This window comes from Podarcis pityusensis (assembly GCF_964106645.2).
Source record: "Podarcis pityusensis genome assembly, chromosome: 2".
In the NCBI taxonomy this organism is placed as follows: Eukaryota; Metazoa; Chordata; class Lepidosauria; order Squamata; family Lacertidae; genus Podarcis; species Podarcis pityusensis.
The window spans coordinates 34,107,024-34,126,760 of NC_138029.1; the positions used below are offsets into that span (position 1 = coordinate 34,107,024).

Below are 19,737 nucleotides of genomic sequence, written 5' to 3' on the forward strand. Positions count from 1 at the left end.
GAGTGGCTGGGGAAACCCAGCCAGATGGGCAGGGTATAAATAAATTATTATTATTATTATTATTATTATTATTATTTATTAGACCTTTGGCCAAAGAGCTCGAAGAGCTACAGTTCCCAGCATCTTAACAAACTACAGTTCCCAGGATGCCTGGGGGAGAGGGGAGTTAGATGCTTTAGCTGTATGGCTATAATCTTTTTTTTTATTTTAATAATATTTATTAAAGTTTCAAAGGAAAAAAAATCACATTAGTAAAAAAAAATTAACAATGAAAAGGAAAAATACAAAGTAGAAAAAAAGAAAAAACAGTTAAAAACAATTCCATCTTTTCCTCACTTCTTTTACGTTTACTTGTTTCCCGGACCTCCTCATACCTCCCTCTTTTGTATTCCAATTAAATTTGTTAATCCAACAATTCCTTTCCCTCCTTTTTAATCCTAATCTTTAATCTTGATATATTATAACTTTAAATTTTTACATATTAAAAACCAATTTTTCCATATTCTTTTGTACCTGTACAGCTAGAAACCACTTAACTTCAATCCAACATCATTCTAACATTCATTAATTTTGCAATATTTCTGTAAATAGTCTTTAAATTTCTTCCAATCTTCTTCCACCGACTCTTCTCCCTGGTCACGGATTCTGCCAGTCATTTCCGCCAATTCCATGTAGTCCATCATTTTCATCTGCCATTCCTCCAGTGTGGGTAGATCTTGTGTCTTCCAATGCTTTGCAATGAGTATTCTTGCTGCTGTTGTAGCATACATAAAGAAAGTTCTGTCCTTTTTTAACACCGATTGGCCGACTATGCCCAGGAGAAAGGCCTCTGGTTTCTTCAAGAAGGTATATTTAAATACCTTTTTTAGTTCATTATATTGTTAGTATCTTCGGCTCACAGTCAGAGGTACCTGGCCTCCCCCGAGGCAATTGAGCGAGATACTGTGTTTACCGTCCGTCTGCGACCTCCGGCAGGCTAGGTAAACAAACCCGGCGATTCTTCTCATTAGTCGTGAGATAGAACACACCCTCTGCTTCTCTGCTTCTCTCTCCCTCCCTGCATTCTCCCAGGGAGGAGAAATGAGACAGACAGGAATAAAACATGTAGAAAGGACTCCTGTCTGTCTCATTTCTCCTCCCTGGGAGAATGCAGGGCAGCTCCGTGAACCAGTGAATTAATCAAACTGCGTTCACACTTTTAGCCCGAAATGCAGCATACCTTGAACCCAACATATATATCATCTCCCAGAAAGCCTTAATCCTTGGGCACGTCCACCAAAGGTGAAAAAATGTACCTTCAGTTTCTTTACATTTCCAACATTTATTATCAGGCAAATGGGAGATTTTTGCAAGCTTGACTGGGGTTATGTACCACCTGTATATCATTTTCATAATATTTTCTCTTAAGGCATTACATGCCATAAATTTCATACCTGTGGTCCACAACTGTTCCCAGTCAGCAAACATAATATTATGTCCAATATCTTGTGCCCATTTAATCATAGCAGATTTCACCGTTTCATCCTGAGTATTCCATTTCAACAGCAAGTTATACATCTTTGACAAAATTTTAGTTTTGGGTTCTAACAATTCTGTTTCTAATTTTGGTTTTTCCACCTGGAAGCCGATTTTCTTGTCCAAATTGTATGCCTCCATTATCTGATAATAATGAAGCCAGTCTCGCACTTTGTTTTTTAGTTTTTCAAAACTCTGCAATTTCAATGTATCTCCATCTTGTTCCAAAATTTCCCAATATTTCGGCCATTTGACCTCCATATTGAGCTTTTTCAAGGCTTTCGCTTCCATCGGTGACAGCCACCTTGGGGTTTTATTTTCCAATAAATCCTTATATCTTATCCAAACATTAAATAATGCTTTCCTGACAATATAGCTGTATGGCTATAATCAGATGGCTCCTTTCGAGCTCTGACTATCTGATGCATGGATATTATGTTTGTGTGTGTGGTCTAAAAACTGTGCCCTCAGAAAGGAGTTCACATAAAATATGACACTATTCAGATCATTGCTCATTTACTCTAGGCTCTGGCTAAATGGCTAAATCTACATTTTTCCCCCCTGCAGCTATCCTGTTGGAAGACAGATTTCTGTGACTGCAGAGAGCATTGTGGTTGGAATAACTGCAGCAGTCGTGGTTTACCCAATACAACTACTCTTCAGTTTTCTCTTCCGGAAAACACGCAGTAAGGTACCTCCTTCAATCATAAAGGCGACATGGAGAGAAAGCTAACCAGGAACCGAGGAAGGAAAGCCACAAAAACAGACATAACTGATAAGAATAGGAAGAATACAAGTGCTATAGAATCATAGAGCTGGAAGGGACCGCTGAGTCATGAATCGTTTCCTTTACATTGTGAAATGAATTAGAAATTGCCAAGCAAGTGCTGAGTGGAACACCAGCCTCTCAAGTGGGTGGCAGCAGGACAAGGACCCCACTGAATGTTTGGTTAGGGTGCATGAACATGTCCCCTCTCTCCAACAGATTGTAATAGAAGATCCTGACCCGCCTGCTCAGGACTGCCAGACTGTGGAGATGGATGTGTCTCTTGACTGCTCTAACTTGGGTAGCTCCTCCTTCTTATCTGTCCCTGGAAGAATGGAGTCCATTGTGGATATGGGTTCTGTTGGCAGTGTGAGTAGATCTATTCTGTGGGCCTCGTAGTGGCAATAGAAAGAATTTCCACAGTGTTCCATATAACAGGCAAATGCTGAACTTGCATGAGATCCTGTCACCAACCAGCAACCTCCCCAGGCTTGAGCTATTGTTTTAAAAAGCATTTATATCAATATATAATGTTCAAAGTGCTATGCATATATTATATATATATATATTATGCTTGTTTCTTTTTTTTTTTAATGATTTTTATTAAGTTTTCAATAAAAAGTTAAACAGAAAAACATAAAAGTAGAAGTACAAAAATACACAATACATAATCCAAAAATAAAAGGAAAACACAGAAAACAAAATACAAAAGGAAAAAACAAACAAACCAGAACAATTAAAAACAATATCACTTTTCCATTTCCGTTTTTGAATTTACTTATTTTCTGGACTTCCTCATACCTCCCTCTTTTGTATTCCAGTCCAAATTGTTTGTCCAGCAATTTCTTTTCCACTTTTTTAATCCCAATCTTTAATCTTAATATAATATATAACACTTAAACTTCTTTAATCCTAATCTTTAATCTTAATGTAATATAACATTAAAATTTTACCTCTTAAGTACCAAATTTCCATTTCCTTAAACATCTTTAATCCTAATCTTTAATCTTAGTCTATCAATAACTTTAACCTGTACAGCTGGAAACCACTTATTTTTGAATCAACATCACTCTAACATTCTTTAATTTTGCAGTGTTTCTGAAGATAATCTTTGAATTTCTTCCAATCTTCCTCCACCAACTCTTCTCCCTGGTCACGGATTCTGCCAGTCATTTCCGCCAGTTCCATATAGTCCATCAGTTTCATCTGCCATTCCTCCAGCGTGGGAAGTTCTTGTGTCTTCCAATACTTTGCGATGAGTATTCTTGCTGCTGTTGTTGCATACATAAAGAAAGTTCTATCCTTTTTTAACACCATTTGGCCGACTATGCCCAGGAGAAAGGCCTCTGGTTTCTTAGGGAAGGTATATTTAAATACCTTTTTTAATTCATTATATATCATTTCCCAGAAAGCCTTAATCTTTGGGCACGTCCACCAAAGGTGAAAAAATGTACCTTCAGTTTCTTTACATTTCCAACATTTGTTATCGGGCAAATGATAAATTTTTGCAAGCTTGACTGGGGTTATGTACCACCTGTATATCATTTTCATAATATTCTCTCTTAAGGCACTACATGCCGTAAATTTCATACCTGTGGTCCACAACTGTTCCCAGTCAGCAAACATAATGTTATGTCCAACGTCCTGTGCCCATTTAATCATAGCCGATTTTACTGTTTCATCCTGAGTATTCCATTTCAGCAGCAAGTTATACATTCTTGACAAATTCTTAGTTTTGGGTTCTAACAGTTCTGTTTCTAATTTTGATCTTTCCACCTGGAAGCCAATTTTCTTGTCCAATTTAAATGCCTCCATTATCTGAAAATAATGAAGCCAGTCTCGCACTTTGTTTTTTAATTTTTCAAAACTCTGCAATTTCAGTCTATCTCCGTCTTGTTCCAAAATTTCCCAATATTTCGGCCATTTGACCTACATATTGACCTTTTTCAAGGCTTTCGCTTCCATTGGTGACAGCCACCTTGGGGTTTTGTTTTCTAGCAAGTCCTTATATCTTATCCAAACATTAAATAGCGCTTTCCTGACAATGTGGTTTCTAAATGCTTTATGTGCTTTGACCTTATCATACCATAAATATGCATGCCATCCAAATACATTGTTAAAACCTTCCAAGTCCAAAATGTCAGTGTTTTCAAGAAGTAGCCATTCTTTCAACCAGCAAAAAGCTGCTGATTCATAGTAAAGTTTGAGGTCTGGCAGGGCAAATCCGCCTCTTTCCTTTGCATCCGTTAGAATTTTAAATTTTATTCTGGGCTTCTTGCCCTGCCAGACAAATTTAGAAATATCTTTCTGCCACCTCTTGAAACAATCCATTTTGTCGACAATCTGCAAAGTTTGAAACAAAAACAACATTCTAGGCAATACATTTATTTTTATCGCAGCAATACGGCTTAGCAGTGAAAGCTTCAAATTTGACCAAATTTCTAAGTCTTTTCTCACTTCAGACCAACATTTTTCATAATTATCTTTAAATAAATTCCCATTTTTTGCTGTCATGTTAATCCCCAGGTATTTAACTTTCTTAACCACTGTTAAACCTGTCTCATTCTGAAACCTCTCTCTTTCAAACGGTGTTAAATTTTTCTCTAAAACCTTGGTTTTTGACTTGTTCAATTTAAATCCTGCCACTTGACCAAATTCTTGAATCAGTTCTAAAACCCTTTTAGTACTAGATTCTGGCTCCTGTAACGTCAGTACTAAGTCATCTGCAAATGCTCTCAATTTGTACTGTTTAGTTCCGACCTGTATACCTTTAACCGACTGGTCCTTTCTAATCATATTCAGCAGAACCTCCAGGACCGAAATAAAAAGAAGTGGGGAAATTGGGCAACCTTGTTGTGTCCCTTTTTCAATTTTAAGTTCTTCCGTCACAACATTATTTACAATTAGTTTAGCCTTTTGTTCTGAATAAATTGCACCTATACCATTCTCAAAACCTTGGCCTACCCCCATACCCTGTAGATTCTTCTTCATAAAATTCCAAGAAATATTGTCAAAGGTTTTCTCCGCGTCTACAAATATCAAAACTGCTTTAGTGTTTATATTCACTTCTAATTTTTCCAAAATATCAATTATATTCCTCAAATTGTCAGACAAATGTCTTCCTGGGAGAAAGCCCGCTTGGTCTTTATGAATCTCTTCCATCAACACTTTTTTAAATCTCTTAGCCAAAATATCTGCAAAAATTTTGTAATCCACATTCAGTAATGATATAGGGCGGTAGTTCTTAAGCTGTGTCTTTTCAGTCTCTGTTTTTGGTACAAGTGTAATATATGCTTCTTTCCACGACTCTGGTGCTCTTTTCCCCCCCATTATTTCGTTGCAGACCTCTTTCAAAGGTTGAATTAACCATTCTTTTAAAGATCTGTAGTATCTAGAAGTCAAGCCGTCTGGTCCTGGAGATTTACCCAATTGCATGTTTTGAATGGCACCTTCTATTTCCTGTTCAGTTATTCTATGATTCAAAATTAATTTGTTTTCTTGAGATATTTTTTGTAATCCATTTGTTTTCAAAAATTGGTCTAAGTCTGTTTCTTTCAGTGGCCCTTGAGTGTATAATCGTTTAAAGTACCTCTGGAAACAACTTCTGATCTCTGCAGGGTTCTGTATGTTTCTTCCTTCCACTTCTAAGTTCGTAATTGTATTTAATTTTTGTCTCTTTTTCATTTGCCATGCCAACAGTTTACCACATTTATTGGCCGACTCAAAAGTCTTTTGTCTCATTTGTTTAATTTTCCATTCTATTTCCTGATTCATCATTTTCATATATTGTACTTGATATAACTTTAACTCTCTCAGAATCTCTTGAGATTTTGGATTTACTCTCAGTCTTTTTTCACATTCCTTTATTTTGTCCATTATCTTATCCTTCTTCTCATTTTGAGTTCTTTTCTTTATTGCATTCTGTTGTATTAAGAACCCTCTCATAACCGCTTTACTTGCATCCCAGATTACCCTTCTCTCCACGTTGGTACTGAGGTTTATCTGAAAATAATCTCTCAAGGTTTTTTGGGCCTTCTTAAGTACTTCTTCATCTCTAAATAAGGTGTCATTCATCTTCCATCTGAAGGAGTATGCTTGTTTCTTATCATCATCATCATCATCCCCATGTTGCAAATGCAGGAGCTGAGTCTTGAGAAACTGTGGCTTACCTAAGACCAGCTAGTGAGCTTGTAGTTGAGGTGAGGTTTGGATTTCCTGGTTTAAACTCCTGCCTCCTCATCCCACTGCAGGGGATTTGGCTACCAAGGACATCTAGAGGGCATATTGCATTTTCAAAGCTGCTTCTTCTTCTTTTTTTTACAAAATAAAATTCTTTGTTGTGATGCCTTTGTCAGCCACTTCCATCTTAAAAGAGCTGCTTTGCTGGAATAAATTCTTCAGGTCGTGTGATACATTTGCAGGAGTAAAGAAAAACGGTATCCACCTTTATTTTATGTTCTACACAACTATAAAAGGTGGTGCCCTGTCATCTATTTCATCTAGTCACCCTCAGTTTGACTTCCGTTCAATATGACATAGTAGCAGAGAGATTAGTTTACTTCTATACCCTGAATGGTAATCGGGATGAAGGTTCCTTTGAGGTTTACATTTCTTGGTTTTATGTGGCATCCATACTTGGCATTTCCCTCCCTTTTGACCATTTTTATTTGTTTTATTTTGTCTTTTACAGGAATCCCTCTTTAGTAGAAAGCCAGTTTCCAACCAGAAGAACTTCATAGGCAACGACAGGTATTGTTACAACACTGCATGGCAATAGCAAAAATAGCAAGGGAGCATGACAGTTTCACCTTGGTCCTAGAAACAGCTCTCCCATGATGCTGCTTCATCTGGTGTGGGCGGGTGCGCACGCATCGGGACAAAGCATGTAATAAATCTCACGTTTAGTTTGGTCCTCAGAGTGGTGAGTTAGCCACACAACAACCCTGAGAAATTATGACTTTGCTTACAGCTATCCAGCAACCTTCTTAGTTGAGTGGAACCTTGGATTTCTGCTGGCATATCCAAGCACTTAGCTACAGTAGCATCCTGGCTTTGGTAGGATTGTCTGAGCAGACTCTTGAGGCACAAGAATATTTTCTCACCCTAGAACAGCCTTCCCTAATCCAGTTCCCACCGATGATGTTGATTGCTGGCTCTCTCATTAGCCCCAGCCAGAAGGGGCAATGGTCAGGGATGTGAAAGTCTGTTTCAGATTATCTAGCTACAGTTGAAGCATCCTCAACTAGTTAAACAAGGTGTGAGCTTCCTACTGGCCAAGGTTCTGACCTTATTCAGGTGCCTTTTCAAAAATCTGCAGGGCTGCCAATCAATGGCCTTCATGCAACAGCATCTTTGATATTCCTGACCTTCTGAACTCTGACCCCCTGATGAATGGAAGTCGGATTCTCAAGAGGAAGAAGGCAATTGCAAAGTTGGGAATTGACTCCATGTCCAGTTCTGATGATGACCCCCTGTCCTTTTCATTCAGAGATTCTGAGGACAGTAGGAGGTCGAGCTGTGGCCATCACTCTGGTAATCTCCTACCACATTTTTCCTACTATGTCTCCCTTGCACTCAGTCTCTCTCACACATAGATTCACTCCTGTTTATGAGTAAAAGTTTGGCAGTGGTAAAAAAATGAACCAAAGGTTTACTTGGTAGATTAATCAACCTAGGCTGCAATCCTAAATAATACTCACTAGGGGAGTAGGTCCCACTGAACACAGCAGGGTTTGCTGTTGAGTAAACATGTCTAGGATTGCACTGCATCCTTTTACTGATAAATTTGGGCCAATCATAAGTGAAAGCAATTTCCAGCTGGTTTAGGGTACACTTGTTTGTTTGCTTTTTATGCTATTTTGATTCTGAAAAGGAACTTGGAAAGTTGGCCTTCCTCATAATGAGTTACTTCTTCCTATATACATAAAAATGTAAGGCTGTCATCACGCAGATCCCCTTTGGAGGATTTGTAATGAAAAAGGTGCTTAGTAGTTGTAATGTGCGGTAGGAGGAATGGACATAGGGATGAAGGTGGAAAGTGGGGTGCAAAGCAGGGCTGCAAAATAGGCGAGAGAATTGGCTTCAGAAATGGGGTTGGGAAGGTGAAAAGGAAGCTTAGCTGCATGAAGGCCTAGGAGTAGGGTCTACTTTATAACTTCAGTTTTTCTTATTGTCCCCACAGCGGAACGTTTGCTCAACTGTGTTGTTGACAGAACTCAGGAGAACATCTCTGACTGTGTCACATCTGACAGTGGCCGGTTTTCACCTCAAGTTGAAGCAGATCTCATCTATGATGGGTATGTTGCCTGGTCTGCTGCTGCCTTGAGCAGCCATTCTACTCAAGAGATGGGGGCTCGTAGGGGCGGAGGGAACAAGGCCTTTAAGACAGTAAATGAATGGACAGCCCAAACTCGTAATAATTAATATCTCAGTCAATTGAGTTATACACATAAATACAGTAATTCATTCCCGTTTGGGTTGTTTTCAGTTTAAAAAGCATATTTTGGTTAATGAAAACAGACAGATATGTGATGAAAGTGGTTTGAGGCATTGCTTTTCTAGACAGAGAGGCTGTGTTCACACTGATTCTGCTACACTTAGATTGCATGTATCTGCACCCCAAGCACAGTGTATTTCAAAGTGAGATCTGAACAAGCTAAGCCTGATTATTATTATTATTAAAAAATAATATATTTAAAGTATTATTATATATTTATTTATACCACCAAATAAAAACCACCAAAACCAGAAAATAATAATTAAACAACAGGGAAACATTGATAGAATTGTTGTTGTTTAGTCATTTAGTCGTGTCCGACTCTTCATGACCCCATGGACCAGAGCATGCCAGACACTCCTGTCTTCCACTGCCTCCCGCAGTTTGGTCAAACTCATGCTGGTAGCTTCGAGAACACTGTCCAACCATCTCGTCCTCTGTCATCCCCTTCTCCTTGTGCCCTCCATCTTTCCCAACATCAGGGTCTTTTCCAGGGAGTCTTCTCTTCTCATGAGGTGGCCAAAGTATTGGAGCCTCAGCTTCACGATCTGATCGTTTATAGAATTAAAACTCTATATATCATTATTTATATTATATTATATTATATTATATTATATTATATTATATTACACATATTATTCAACCCTAAGTTCAGACTCATCCTGGTGCAATAGCAGCAAGCCTGCATTAGCCTGAAAATTAGACATGTCTGTGCCAGCCTAGCCTGGACAGGGCTGTGAGCTGCCTGTAGCGCCCCCCCCCCCCTTCTGAAATGGCTCCTATGTGTTGTTGTATCTTCCCTGGTGGCTGAGACACATCCTTTGCCTCTAATTCTGGCACATTCTTCTTTTGTTCCCTTGGCTGGCAGAATGGAAAGTTCTAGTAGTGGCTGGTCCGATGGGATTGTGCAGCATGGAAGCAGCTGGGGCTTACTACGGAAGTCGTTCTCTTACGTCTCTGCTATGACCAATATTGGCAGCGCTTTCTTTTCTGACCTGGAACTTCCTCCTGCTACTGTTTCCTCGCTTTCTACCCGGATTGGTATGTGTGAACACTAATGGGATATGTCCTCATAGACTTGTATTATGGGAGCCTCAGTGCTGGGACGGGGCACCTGTAATATGACGTAACATAGATTAGATTTCCCTTAGCACACTTTAATTTCTCTTTTGTACATATGATCAAGGCAGCTAAATTGCTTCTCCCACCTTTTGCACAGTTGTTTAAAGGCAGAATCAGAATTTTATTCTGAGTTGGGACATAGTAATTATTCTGGATTAACTAATGCAGGATGGGACGCAGGTGGTGCGCCTAGGACAGAGCCTAGGACTTGCTGATCAGAAGGTCGGTGGTTCGAATCCCCGCGACAGGGTGAGCGCCTGTTGCTTGGTCCCTGCTCCTACCAACCTAGCAGTTTGAAAGCACGTCAAAATGCAAGTAGATAAATAGGTACCGCTCCAGCGGGAAGGTAAACCGCGTTTCCGTGCGCTGCTCTGGTTCGCCAGAAGCGGCTTAGTCATGCTGGCCACATGACCTGGAAGCTGTACGCCGGCTCCCTCGGCCAATAAAGCGAGATGAGCGCCGCAACCCCAGAGTCAGCCACGACTGGATCTAATGGTCAGGGGTCCCTTTACCTTTTAACTAATGCAGGGGGGGGGGAGAAACAGAGTCTGTTTTTCTTTTCACATAATTCATTGACCAGGTGAAGATAATGCCTGGACTCCTGTGCAACAAAAAGACATGCCATTTTCATGGCACTCTTAAGGGCTGACAAAGGATAGGATGTTGCAGCGTTTGATCCTGGTCAAATTTTACCCCTGACAACTTATCCCTTTCTGTTGTTGCATCTAGACTTTGGAATACTCTCCTCAGAGAAGATCATCTGCCCCTTTCCATAATATCTTTCAGCGAAAACAATTTTATTTATGCATACTGTTAAAGTAAAAAGCAGATAAATGGCTGTAGGAGGTTGCTTTGAGTTTCTGTATTCATACAGTCGTACCTTGGTTCTCGAATGCCTTGGTACTTGAATGTTTTGGCTCCCGAAAGCTGCAAACCCAAAAGTGAGTGTTCCGGTTTGCATACATTTTTCGGAAGCCGAACGTCCAACGTGGCTTCCAATTGAGTGCAGGAAGCAAGTGCAGCCAATCGGAAGCCACGCTTTGGTTTTCGAACAGTTCCAGGAGTTGAACGGACTCCCAGAACGGATTAAGTTTGACAACCAAGGTACAACTGTATATGCTTTCCCAAAGTAGTATATTATTGTTTTCTCTTTTGTGATTTTACATGATTTTATTGTTTTGAATTTATTTTGTTGGGAACACACTGGCGTTAATACTGTTGGACACTGTGTGTTTATGCTACATACATTGTTTTGGAATATTATTTGTTTCTTTTTAAAAAATAAATAAATTGGACACTTTAAAGTGGAAATGCAGAATGAATATGGTCTCACTTGAGTGATGTCCCCTTATGGACCTTGAGGCATTGAGGATGAGATTGCTTTCTTAAATTGGGCAAGGTGCATTTTCTGGTTAGGAGGAGGCGATACAGGGCTTAGAAGTAACTTGGAGCAAGGGTAATTTTGCCCTGCCCTGATGGATTGATATAATAGATGAATGCTGTGTTCACCTAACAGAGATAGAAATGCTCATGGCTGCTTTCATACAGATGAAATCAAAGCTCTTGGGAAGAGGAAGGATCCTGGGATTCTTCCAAATAAAAGGGATGTAACTCCAGGTGCTTGGTTGTCTTCATTTTAGGGGTGCCCCGAAGACCTCAGGAATGGCTCTTCCCTGCTGGAATGCTCCCAGCTATCTACATAGCCATCTTCTTGCTGCTTGCTGGCTGTTTCTCCATCAATATCTTATATGGCTCCTCCTTCCTTGACCACACTGCCTTGATGTGGCTGATCTCCTCTGCCTTTGCTTTCGCCACATCTTTCATCTTTTTGGAGCCAATGAAGGTAATAGCATAACAAAATTCATTGGCACTGCTGGAATTTTCTCAACGGTCACACCTGCTATATATATATATACAGTGGTACCTTGGTTCTCAAACTTAATCCATTCCGGAAGTCTGTTCCAAAGCCAAAGTGTTCCAAAACCAAGGCATGCTTTCCCATAGAAAGTAATGCAAAACAGATTAATCCATTCCAGACTTTTAAAAACAACCCCTAAAACAGCAACTTAACATGAATTTTACTATCTAACGAGACCATTGATCCATAAAATGAAAGCAATAATCAATGTACTGTACTGTAAAATAAATAAAGACAGTATTGTAGATGATTAAAAATTAATTTTTTAAAAAAAATCTTACCTGCACTGATGATGGTCATTGTTTGGATGAGGGGCTTTTATCCATTTCTGCAGTCACACAATCAATCAATCAATCAATCAATCAATAGCTGAACTGGGTACCACCCAGTCACAAAAACAAATTAACCTAAAAAGCCTCAAAAACAAAAACGCAAAATAAATAGCAAAAACAAAAGCGCCAAACTTAATCCATTCCGGAAGTCCATTTGACTTCCGAAATGTTCAAAAACCAAGGCACAGCTTCTGATTGGTGCAGGTGCCCCGGAAACAATAGCCGACAGTCACATCGGACGTTCGGCTTCTGAAAGACGTTCAAAAACTGGAACACTTACTTCCAGGTTTTCAGTGTTTGGGAACCAAGGTACCACTGTATAGATAATGTTTAAACCAAAAAAGGGTTATTGCAAACAACTCTGTAATCAGCCTGTAAGCCTTTAAGTTCTTTTAAGACACAGTTGGCCAAACTATGCATGATGTGGGAGATCTGTGATGTTTTAATGCTTTCTTTTTAATGAGATAGTTCCTAGATTAAGCAGTGGCACTGGGAAGGATGTGCATTTAACAGTCTCTTTCCCATTCTATATGTTCCTGACCAAAATCCCCCTCCCCTGCTTATGGGAAATCTAATGACTTTTTAATTTAATGCGTAGTTTCCCTGTAAACCAAAGTAAGGGCTATTTGTACAACTGGCCTGCTAATAAAAGGCTGGGAAGAAAAACTAGTGAATTTTTAAAAAAGAAATCAGCAGAAAGGCTGCCCGTGAAGTATATTCTTGGTCAGAGTCAAGAAGTGCCATGATATCCACTCATAAGTCTAGAGAGAAGGCCAATGAAATCTTGAAAGAACAGGTTTGTGTATTGAATTAACACTTTCTGTACAGTGGTACCTTGGGTTAAGAACTTAATTCGTTCTGGAGGTCTGATCTTAACCTGAAACTGTTCTTAACCTGAAGCACCACTTTAGCTAATGGGGCCTCCTGCTGCCGCTGTGCCGCCGGAGCACGATTTCTGTTCTCATCCTGAAGCAAAGTTCTTAACCTGAGGTACTATTTCTGGGTTAGCGGAGTCTGTAACCTGAAGTGTCTGTAACCCAGGGTACCACTGTACTAGGATTCCCTGGCATCTCCAGGGATTGAAAGACTCTTGGTAGGTGGGGGTTTGGGGTGCAACGCTGGCAAGCTGGCACCAATTAGTGTTGACAGTGCTTAACTAAATGGGCTGACTTGGCAGAAGACAGTTTCCTCTGCCCCTCCAGCAATGCCTTTGAGAATATACCTGCTTTCTCAGGTGCTCTTTGGGGCTCTGCATGCCGCTCTCATCAGCAAGCCAGTGGAGAGCGAAGCTGATGGGCTGGTGGAGAAGCCCTTGGTTAAGCAGATGCCCGAACGAGTTGGGAAGGTGCGCGTGCCCTGTGGTTATGGGCTGCTGCAGGCCAAGGAAGAGGCCAAGAAAGTCCGAGCTCTCAAAGGGTTGATGTGGGTAAGTGACTTCTTCCCTTGTGCAAAATGTTGGAATGGGTGGCTTGAGGAACCGCACAAATGATGGAGGTGGGAAAGAAGAATGGTGCAATTGATAAAACATTCAGTTAGGCTCTAAGCAATGACGCTCTAATAATAATAATAATAATAATAATAACAATAATAATAATAATTTATTATTTATACCCCGCCCATCTGGCTGGGCTTCCCCAGCCACTCTGGGCGGCTTCCAACAAAATATTAAAATACAGTAATGCATCAAACATTAAAAGCTTCCCTAAATAGAACTGCCTTCAGATGTCTTCTAAAAGTCTGGTAGTTGTTGTTCTCTTTGACATCTGCTGGGAGGGTGTTCCACAGGGCGGGTGCCACTACTGAGAAGGCCCTCTGCCTGGTCCCCTGTAACTTGGCTTCTCACAGCGAGGGAACCGCCAGGAGGCCCTTGGTGCTGGACCTCAGTGTCCGGGTAGAACAATGGGGGTGGATACGCTATACTGGACCAAGGCCGCTCTAAGCAATGGAGCAATGAATAAAGATGGCTAGAGGAAGAAGATACCTAAGGACACAGGAAGACCCCTCCTAGATCACATCTAGTGCTGTATCCTGTTCTCTCAGTGGCCAGAGGTAGTGGCAATCAAGGTAAGAGGAGTGTGTTTGTGGGAGGGGGGGTTATTGATTTGTTTTTGGTTTATTATGTATTTTGTGTTCTCAGTTTACATCAGGCTACAACCAAACAGTGGGCCTGGTCCCTGACCCACAAGCTGGTGATGATCAGTGAATTAGAAAAAACGAGATTGCAAGTGTGAGGATTTTCTTTGACCACTAGGTGTCAGAACAGATTTAAATTTCAACTTTATTGATAACGGCAGCTAAGGTTGGAGACCGATTATAATTTGAAGTTGAAAGTTAGGATGGCAGTGCATCAGTGATTCAAACAGGTATGTAGATTTCTTGTGGTGCCCCTAAGCTCTGCCAAACCAGTTTGACCAGAGATGATAACAGGGCAAAAGAAATAACTGTCCATCTCAAGAGCAATACTGGATGTAACTTGGCCTTTGATAGCCTGGAGCCCTCCAGATGTTTTGAACTACAACTCCCACTAGCCCTGGCATTACATAGGGATGCTGGTTAGGGCTGATGGGAGTTTGTAGCAGCAAACATCTGGAGGGCACCAGGCTGGCAAAGGCTGCTTTGATGTGTAGCACCTTCAACTCTTTGAAAAACGTTTGCCCAATAAGATTGTGGCATTGACCTAAACATTAGCGACTTGTCTTGCGCAGGGACAAGTTCATATGGCTGGACCAGGGCTTCAGTGAAGTTAGTTATCCTGCTGCTGTTCTGGACTGGTTTTATAGGATAGGATATTCCATTCTATGGATAATTTCTGCCTGGCTGGATTTGAACTGATCTGACCAATATTGTTTTGTACTTTAAACGATACGGAAATCGAATTTAAGGGTGGCATAAAAGTGTTTTTAATAAATAATAATAATAAATAGTAATGCAACCTTAATTTTGTTGTTGTTGTCACTCAATGGTAGTGTTAGGTGGTAGGAAAGCATTACATCTTTCTATGTTTAAATTAAATAATAAATGCACATTAGCGATTTCTGGGGTTTTCGCCTCTTTGCAGTCTGGTTTTTGATCACTCTCTTATTGGCAGTACTTGACGTCCCTGTTCATGCTCCATCACATTTGTTGCTTTCTTCTCCCACCTCCTCCTCTCCAGAACTGCCTCACTCATATGCTGTTTTTTCTGGTTGTGCTGACCATCAATTACCAGAGATGCTTCCATGACAACAACGTCCACCTCCTGCATGCTGCTGTCAAACAGGCCATCTCTGTGACAAACGACAAAGGACTGAACTTCACTTCTGTGCGCAGGTGAGCTCTTCAGAGAGAGGGGATATGGACAGAGGAGGCAGCTCACCATCTCTAGAGAAACATAATAAAAATTATATTTCAGGAAGACGCCACATGACCAAATAGTCAAATGTGTCAAAGGACAAGTAAGTTGTCTTTGAACAAAGCTGCAGATACAATCAGACGTGGCCCAACTGCTTGTCCATCTTGCCAGATTTCTGTCTGTGTCAGTCATTGTTGCCAGATGCTACATAGAGTATATTCACACTAGAGCAGTTGTTGTACTGTAGTGTGTGCTGTTTTTTCCCCAAAGTGCTTGAAGGCATTCTAACACAAAGCACCTTACATTTTTAAAATGTTCTTCAAATTGTAAAAGTGCTATTAACCCCCCCCACACACACACACAAAACCCTGCTGCAAATGCATCCTGCAAGCTGAGATAAAATAGAAAAACAATGCAGCATTTCCATCTTCTTGTAGTCATAGGATCATAAGAGCTGAGGTGGCCTTGTCAGGCTGGCTAGTCCAAACCTTGCTCCGTTTGGGAAGATAGAGGATCCCCGAGAGATTTCTACCCAGCAAGTGCTTGAAGGCCTCCAGCAAGGAAGGGTCGCTGAATTCTTGACTGGAAGGTTGCTGTACTAGTTCTGTTGCAGTAAAACCATTGTGTGGCACCCAAAAACTAACATTCATTATTCATCTGGAAATTTAATGTCACACTGTATTGAACATTGTCCATGCAAGCATTTCAGAATGATCATCCCTCTACCCCGGCTGTGTGTTGTTCTTGAGGTTCTTCTGACACCCTCCTGGGCCAGTTTTGTGGGGCATGGGGGAAATTCCCTTGCACATGGCTTCCATGGACAGTGTTCATTAAGTGTCTCCTGCCCTAGTTATTTCACCCTCAGCCTTGTTCATGTTAAGACTTTCAGAGACCAGAGCATCCTCAAATCCCTGATGGTTGAAGGCTAAGGGGAGTCCACAGGTTGCTCTCAGTGTTCATCTGGGTCCTGTGGCAGATAGGTAAAGGTAAAGGGACCACTGACCATTAGGTCCAGTCACAGACGACTCTGGGGTTGCGGTGCTCATCTCACTTTATTGGCCGAGGGAGCTGCCGTACTGCTGCCAGGTCATGTGGCCAGCATGACTAAACTGCTTCTGGTGAAACCAGAGCAGTGCACGGAAATGCCATTTACCTTCCCGCCAGAGCGGTACCTATTTATCTACTTGCACTTTGACGTGCTTTCAAACTGCTAGGTTGGCAGGAGCAGGGACTGAGCAATGGGAGCTCACCCCGTTGTGGGGATTCGAACCACCGACCTTCTGATCGGCAAGTCCTAGACTCTGTTGTTTAACCCACAGCACCACCCGCATCCCTGTGGCAGATACCTCCTTGTAAAGGCAAACTGGAACTGGCTGGCTGCACCCACAGATGGATTCCTTAGTCCATTGATGGGTGAAATCATCATACAGGGGTGGCAAGAAATTTTTTTCCCCATATAACAACTTTCCAGTACGTGTTCAGTTGCAATTAAACAGTTTTTTTTTGTCTCACCCACATTTTTGTAGCAGGGATGGATTTCATTGTCAGAGAATTCTAGGACTGCAAAGGGATTCTTTACTGTGATTTGCTTTAAAAACAGGCCACTTGGTTGAAGAACTGCACTGGTCCTTTTTCTCTCCTTTTGCTTATTTTGTAGCTACTCTGACACATTGGAATGGATTGACACAGTGCTACTGAAATACCTTTATGGCAACACAAAGCTGACAATAGTAGGAGTGCCTCAGCTGCAGCTACAAAGCTCCACCACAAGCCAAATGATGGATCTAGGTGTTCACCTTTTTCTCTTGGGTGGTAAAGTGACAAAACAGGCAGTAAGAGATTGTGTTTGGCCAAAAGAAGAAAACAATGAACAAAGAAAGGAATGAAGTTGCTTTTTTAAAATGTCAGACAGCGTTGAGACTTCAGAAGAGCTAACATAGTCAGGCTTGGTTTAATGGACACATTTGACAAACAATGAAAAGAGGAAATTGGGAACATTCGCCCTACAAAAATGAAAGTGAGCTGGGATGGGGGGGCGGGGAATGTAACCGGAATCTGAGAGAAGCCCCAAGGTGACATGTACATTCAACCTGAATTAGTGGGAGGGACTTTTGTGGGACTGCAATAAGGTAACCCAGGGATAGGCAACCTAAGGCCCATGGGCCACAAGCAGCCCATGGGGGCCGTTTAACTGGCCCACAAGCCGCCCCCAAACCGAGCCACCCGCTTGGTGAGTCCCCACACGCTGTGCTAAACCAGCGTAGCACAGTGCAGGGACTCGCTTCCGCGGCACCAAAAATCGCATCTGCGCATGCGCAGACACTGGAAATTGCATCTGCACAGACCCCAGAAATCACAGGCGCACGCACTTACGCTCACGCGCAATCCAGCCCATGGAGGGATCTCTGCTGGAGTGAACTGGCCCAGGCAAGGTAAACCTTGCCAACCCCTCAGGTAACCCCTAAACATATGCCAGAGGTTTTTAAATGAGAAATAGGGCGAATATAGGTTGGTTTACCAACGTGGAGAGTGTGAGCGTGTACAAAATCACTTGCATATATTGAAAGGCATAATATCTAGCAAGTGGCATCTGAGATTCTTTAAAATAATAATTAAAAAGCTTTGCCTGTACATTTTTCTGTGCCTCCTAGGACTTCCCCGGCCTGGAATTGCATCTCAGATATACCACTTCAGTACTGCCAGCCGCCCCTGTCCTCTGTGCCACTTGTCTGGGTCCAGATCAGAAGCTCCTAGGGATACAAATAAAAACGCATGCCCTGACGCAACTGAGCACACTTCTATTAGGTATGAATTGATGTGGGGATGCTTACCTCTAGGTTTCTCCCTTGTAGCTCCTTCTTATTTCTCTTCTGAGGACCCGGGGGAGCTCCTAGTTGACGTGCCTCAGCAGGAGACTCCCCCTCTATGGTGTTAACCCTTCCCGTGTCTCCAGCAAATGGGCTGGAGCCGGATAGTCGATAGGACCAATGCCTAAGCCAATGCCTCTCATTCCTGAATTCAATAAAGTTGTGGCCTAATTCGCCCATTTAACCTTAAATTTGGTGTCTTGTGTATTTATTTATCCTGGTGGGGGGCGGGAACTCGCCACGCAACCCCTATCAGCACGTGGCAGCTTTCAGTCTATCTGTGCTGACGCCCAGACAGGCTGCCACAGGTTGAACCAGTTGTATGAATTACAATGTCACATGTGGATTGGGCAGTCATCATCTAAGAGGATTGAGGAGGAGGAGAGGCAGAGGGTGAAGAAAGAGCTGCGGGTGGAGGGGGTCCCCTTTCCCATCCTTTGGACGCCTAGGGAAACAACAAAACCTGCTGGACCTGGACCTGGGTGTGGAGAGGGCAACTGAATAGGACACAGCCTGAGGATGTACTATGCATCTTGGGCCTGCCCATGAAAAGCAAGTCGAGAGTGAGAGACTAGGGTAATGCCCACTGTTTCCAGGAATTCTTCTCACTGTGAGACTTTTGTGGGTGAGCTGAGTTTCTTGGACTGAGAACCTGGAGGCTGAGAGGGAGGGAGGGTGTGTGTGTGTCAGAAGGAAAATGACTTGATATTGATTTTTATGTATTTGCAACTTTGTATTAATGTAACATTTTGATATGTAACTGTGTGTTTTTGCAATCTTTTAAGTTGTCCGTTGTTGCTTCAGTTTCCTGTACACTGCTTAGAGACATTCTTTAATATATTAAGTGGTATTGAAATTAAATAATTAATCATCAGTTATGACCAAAGCTTTGCTTGCAAAGGTATGTTTAAAAAAACACACCATTACACTAACTTTGTCATGTGGTCAGATCATTGCTTTAAAGTTTGACTATACTTTAGCTTGGATTGACTGTTTGTTCCAAGTGCAAGGATGTGGTTGAGGATGTTCCAAAGGGAATTAGAGAAGGCTACAGGAAAAAAGAGGAGGTTTACATTGCTCCCAAGGCATTCTGACACTCTTAAATTCATGTTCCTTCAATGTGGCTCTGTTGGCAGGTTTTGGATCTGGGGTCATGCAGGATTTTACCATGCTAATGGTGGCTGCGCAAAGGAGCTTGGGAACACCTCTGCAGAAGCTCAGAGGATATTGCAGGACCTACAAGCAAGCAACTGGGTTCACAAAAGGCAAGCTGCCCAAGACTTTTGTTTTTGTTTGAAACTCAAGTCTTCCAGTAGAAACAAAATCAGTTCCCTGTGGGGCTTTTGCTCTTGCTTTGCAAGGGAAGGAGGTTGTTAGCTTGTTCTCAGGA

The 19,737-nt window shown here is 41.6% G+C and overlaps 1 protein-coding gene across 3 annotated transcripts in view; it reads left to right on the forward strand.

Annotated features, from left to right (window-relative positions):
• LOC308470362 (polycystin-1-like) overlaps nucleotides 1–19,724 on the forward strand; it is a gene marked incomplete at its 3' end in the record, with an annotated part of 67,445 nt that extends 47,721 nt beyond the window's left edge. The window contains exons 31-42 of one of the 3 annotated variants that reach the window (XM_080993521.1): nucleotides 2,083–2,206; nucleotides 2,501–2,650; nucleotides 6,972–7,030; nucleotides 7,599–7,813; nucleotides 8,463–8,577; nucleotides 9,646–9,818; nucleotides 11,540–11,742; nucleotides 13,384–13,575; nucleotides 15,304–15,458; nucleotides 17,138–17,268; nucleotides 18,132–18,285; nucleotides 19,484–19,724. In XM_080993521.1, coding sequence (XP_080849647.1) covers nucleotides 2,083–2,206; nucleotides 2,501–2,650; nucleotides 6,972–7,030; nucleotides 7,599–7,813; nucleotides 8,463–8,577; nucleotides 9,646–9,818; nucleotides 11,540–11,742; nucleotides 13,384–13,575; nucleotides 15,304–15,458; nucleotides 17,138–17,268; nucleotides 18,132–18,285; nucleotides 19,484–19,724 — 1,912 coding nt within the window. Of the gene's footprint in view, nucleotides 1–2,082; nucleotides 2,207–2,500; nucleotides 2,651–6,971; nucleotides 7,031–7,576; nucleotides 7,814–8,462; nucleotides 8,578–9,645; nucleotides 9,819–11,539; nucleotides 11,743–13,383; nucleotides 13,576–15,303; nucleotides 15,459–17,137; nucleotides 17,269–18,131; nucleotides 18,286–19,483 lie in introns of those variants that run through there. The other 2 variants (XR_013982392.1, XM_080993522.1) reach the window with 2 other exon arrangements.
• Between the last annotated feature and the right edge of the window lie 13 nt (nucleotides 19,725–19,737).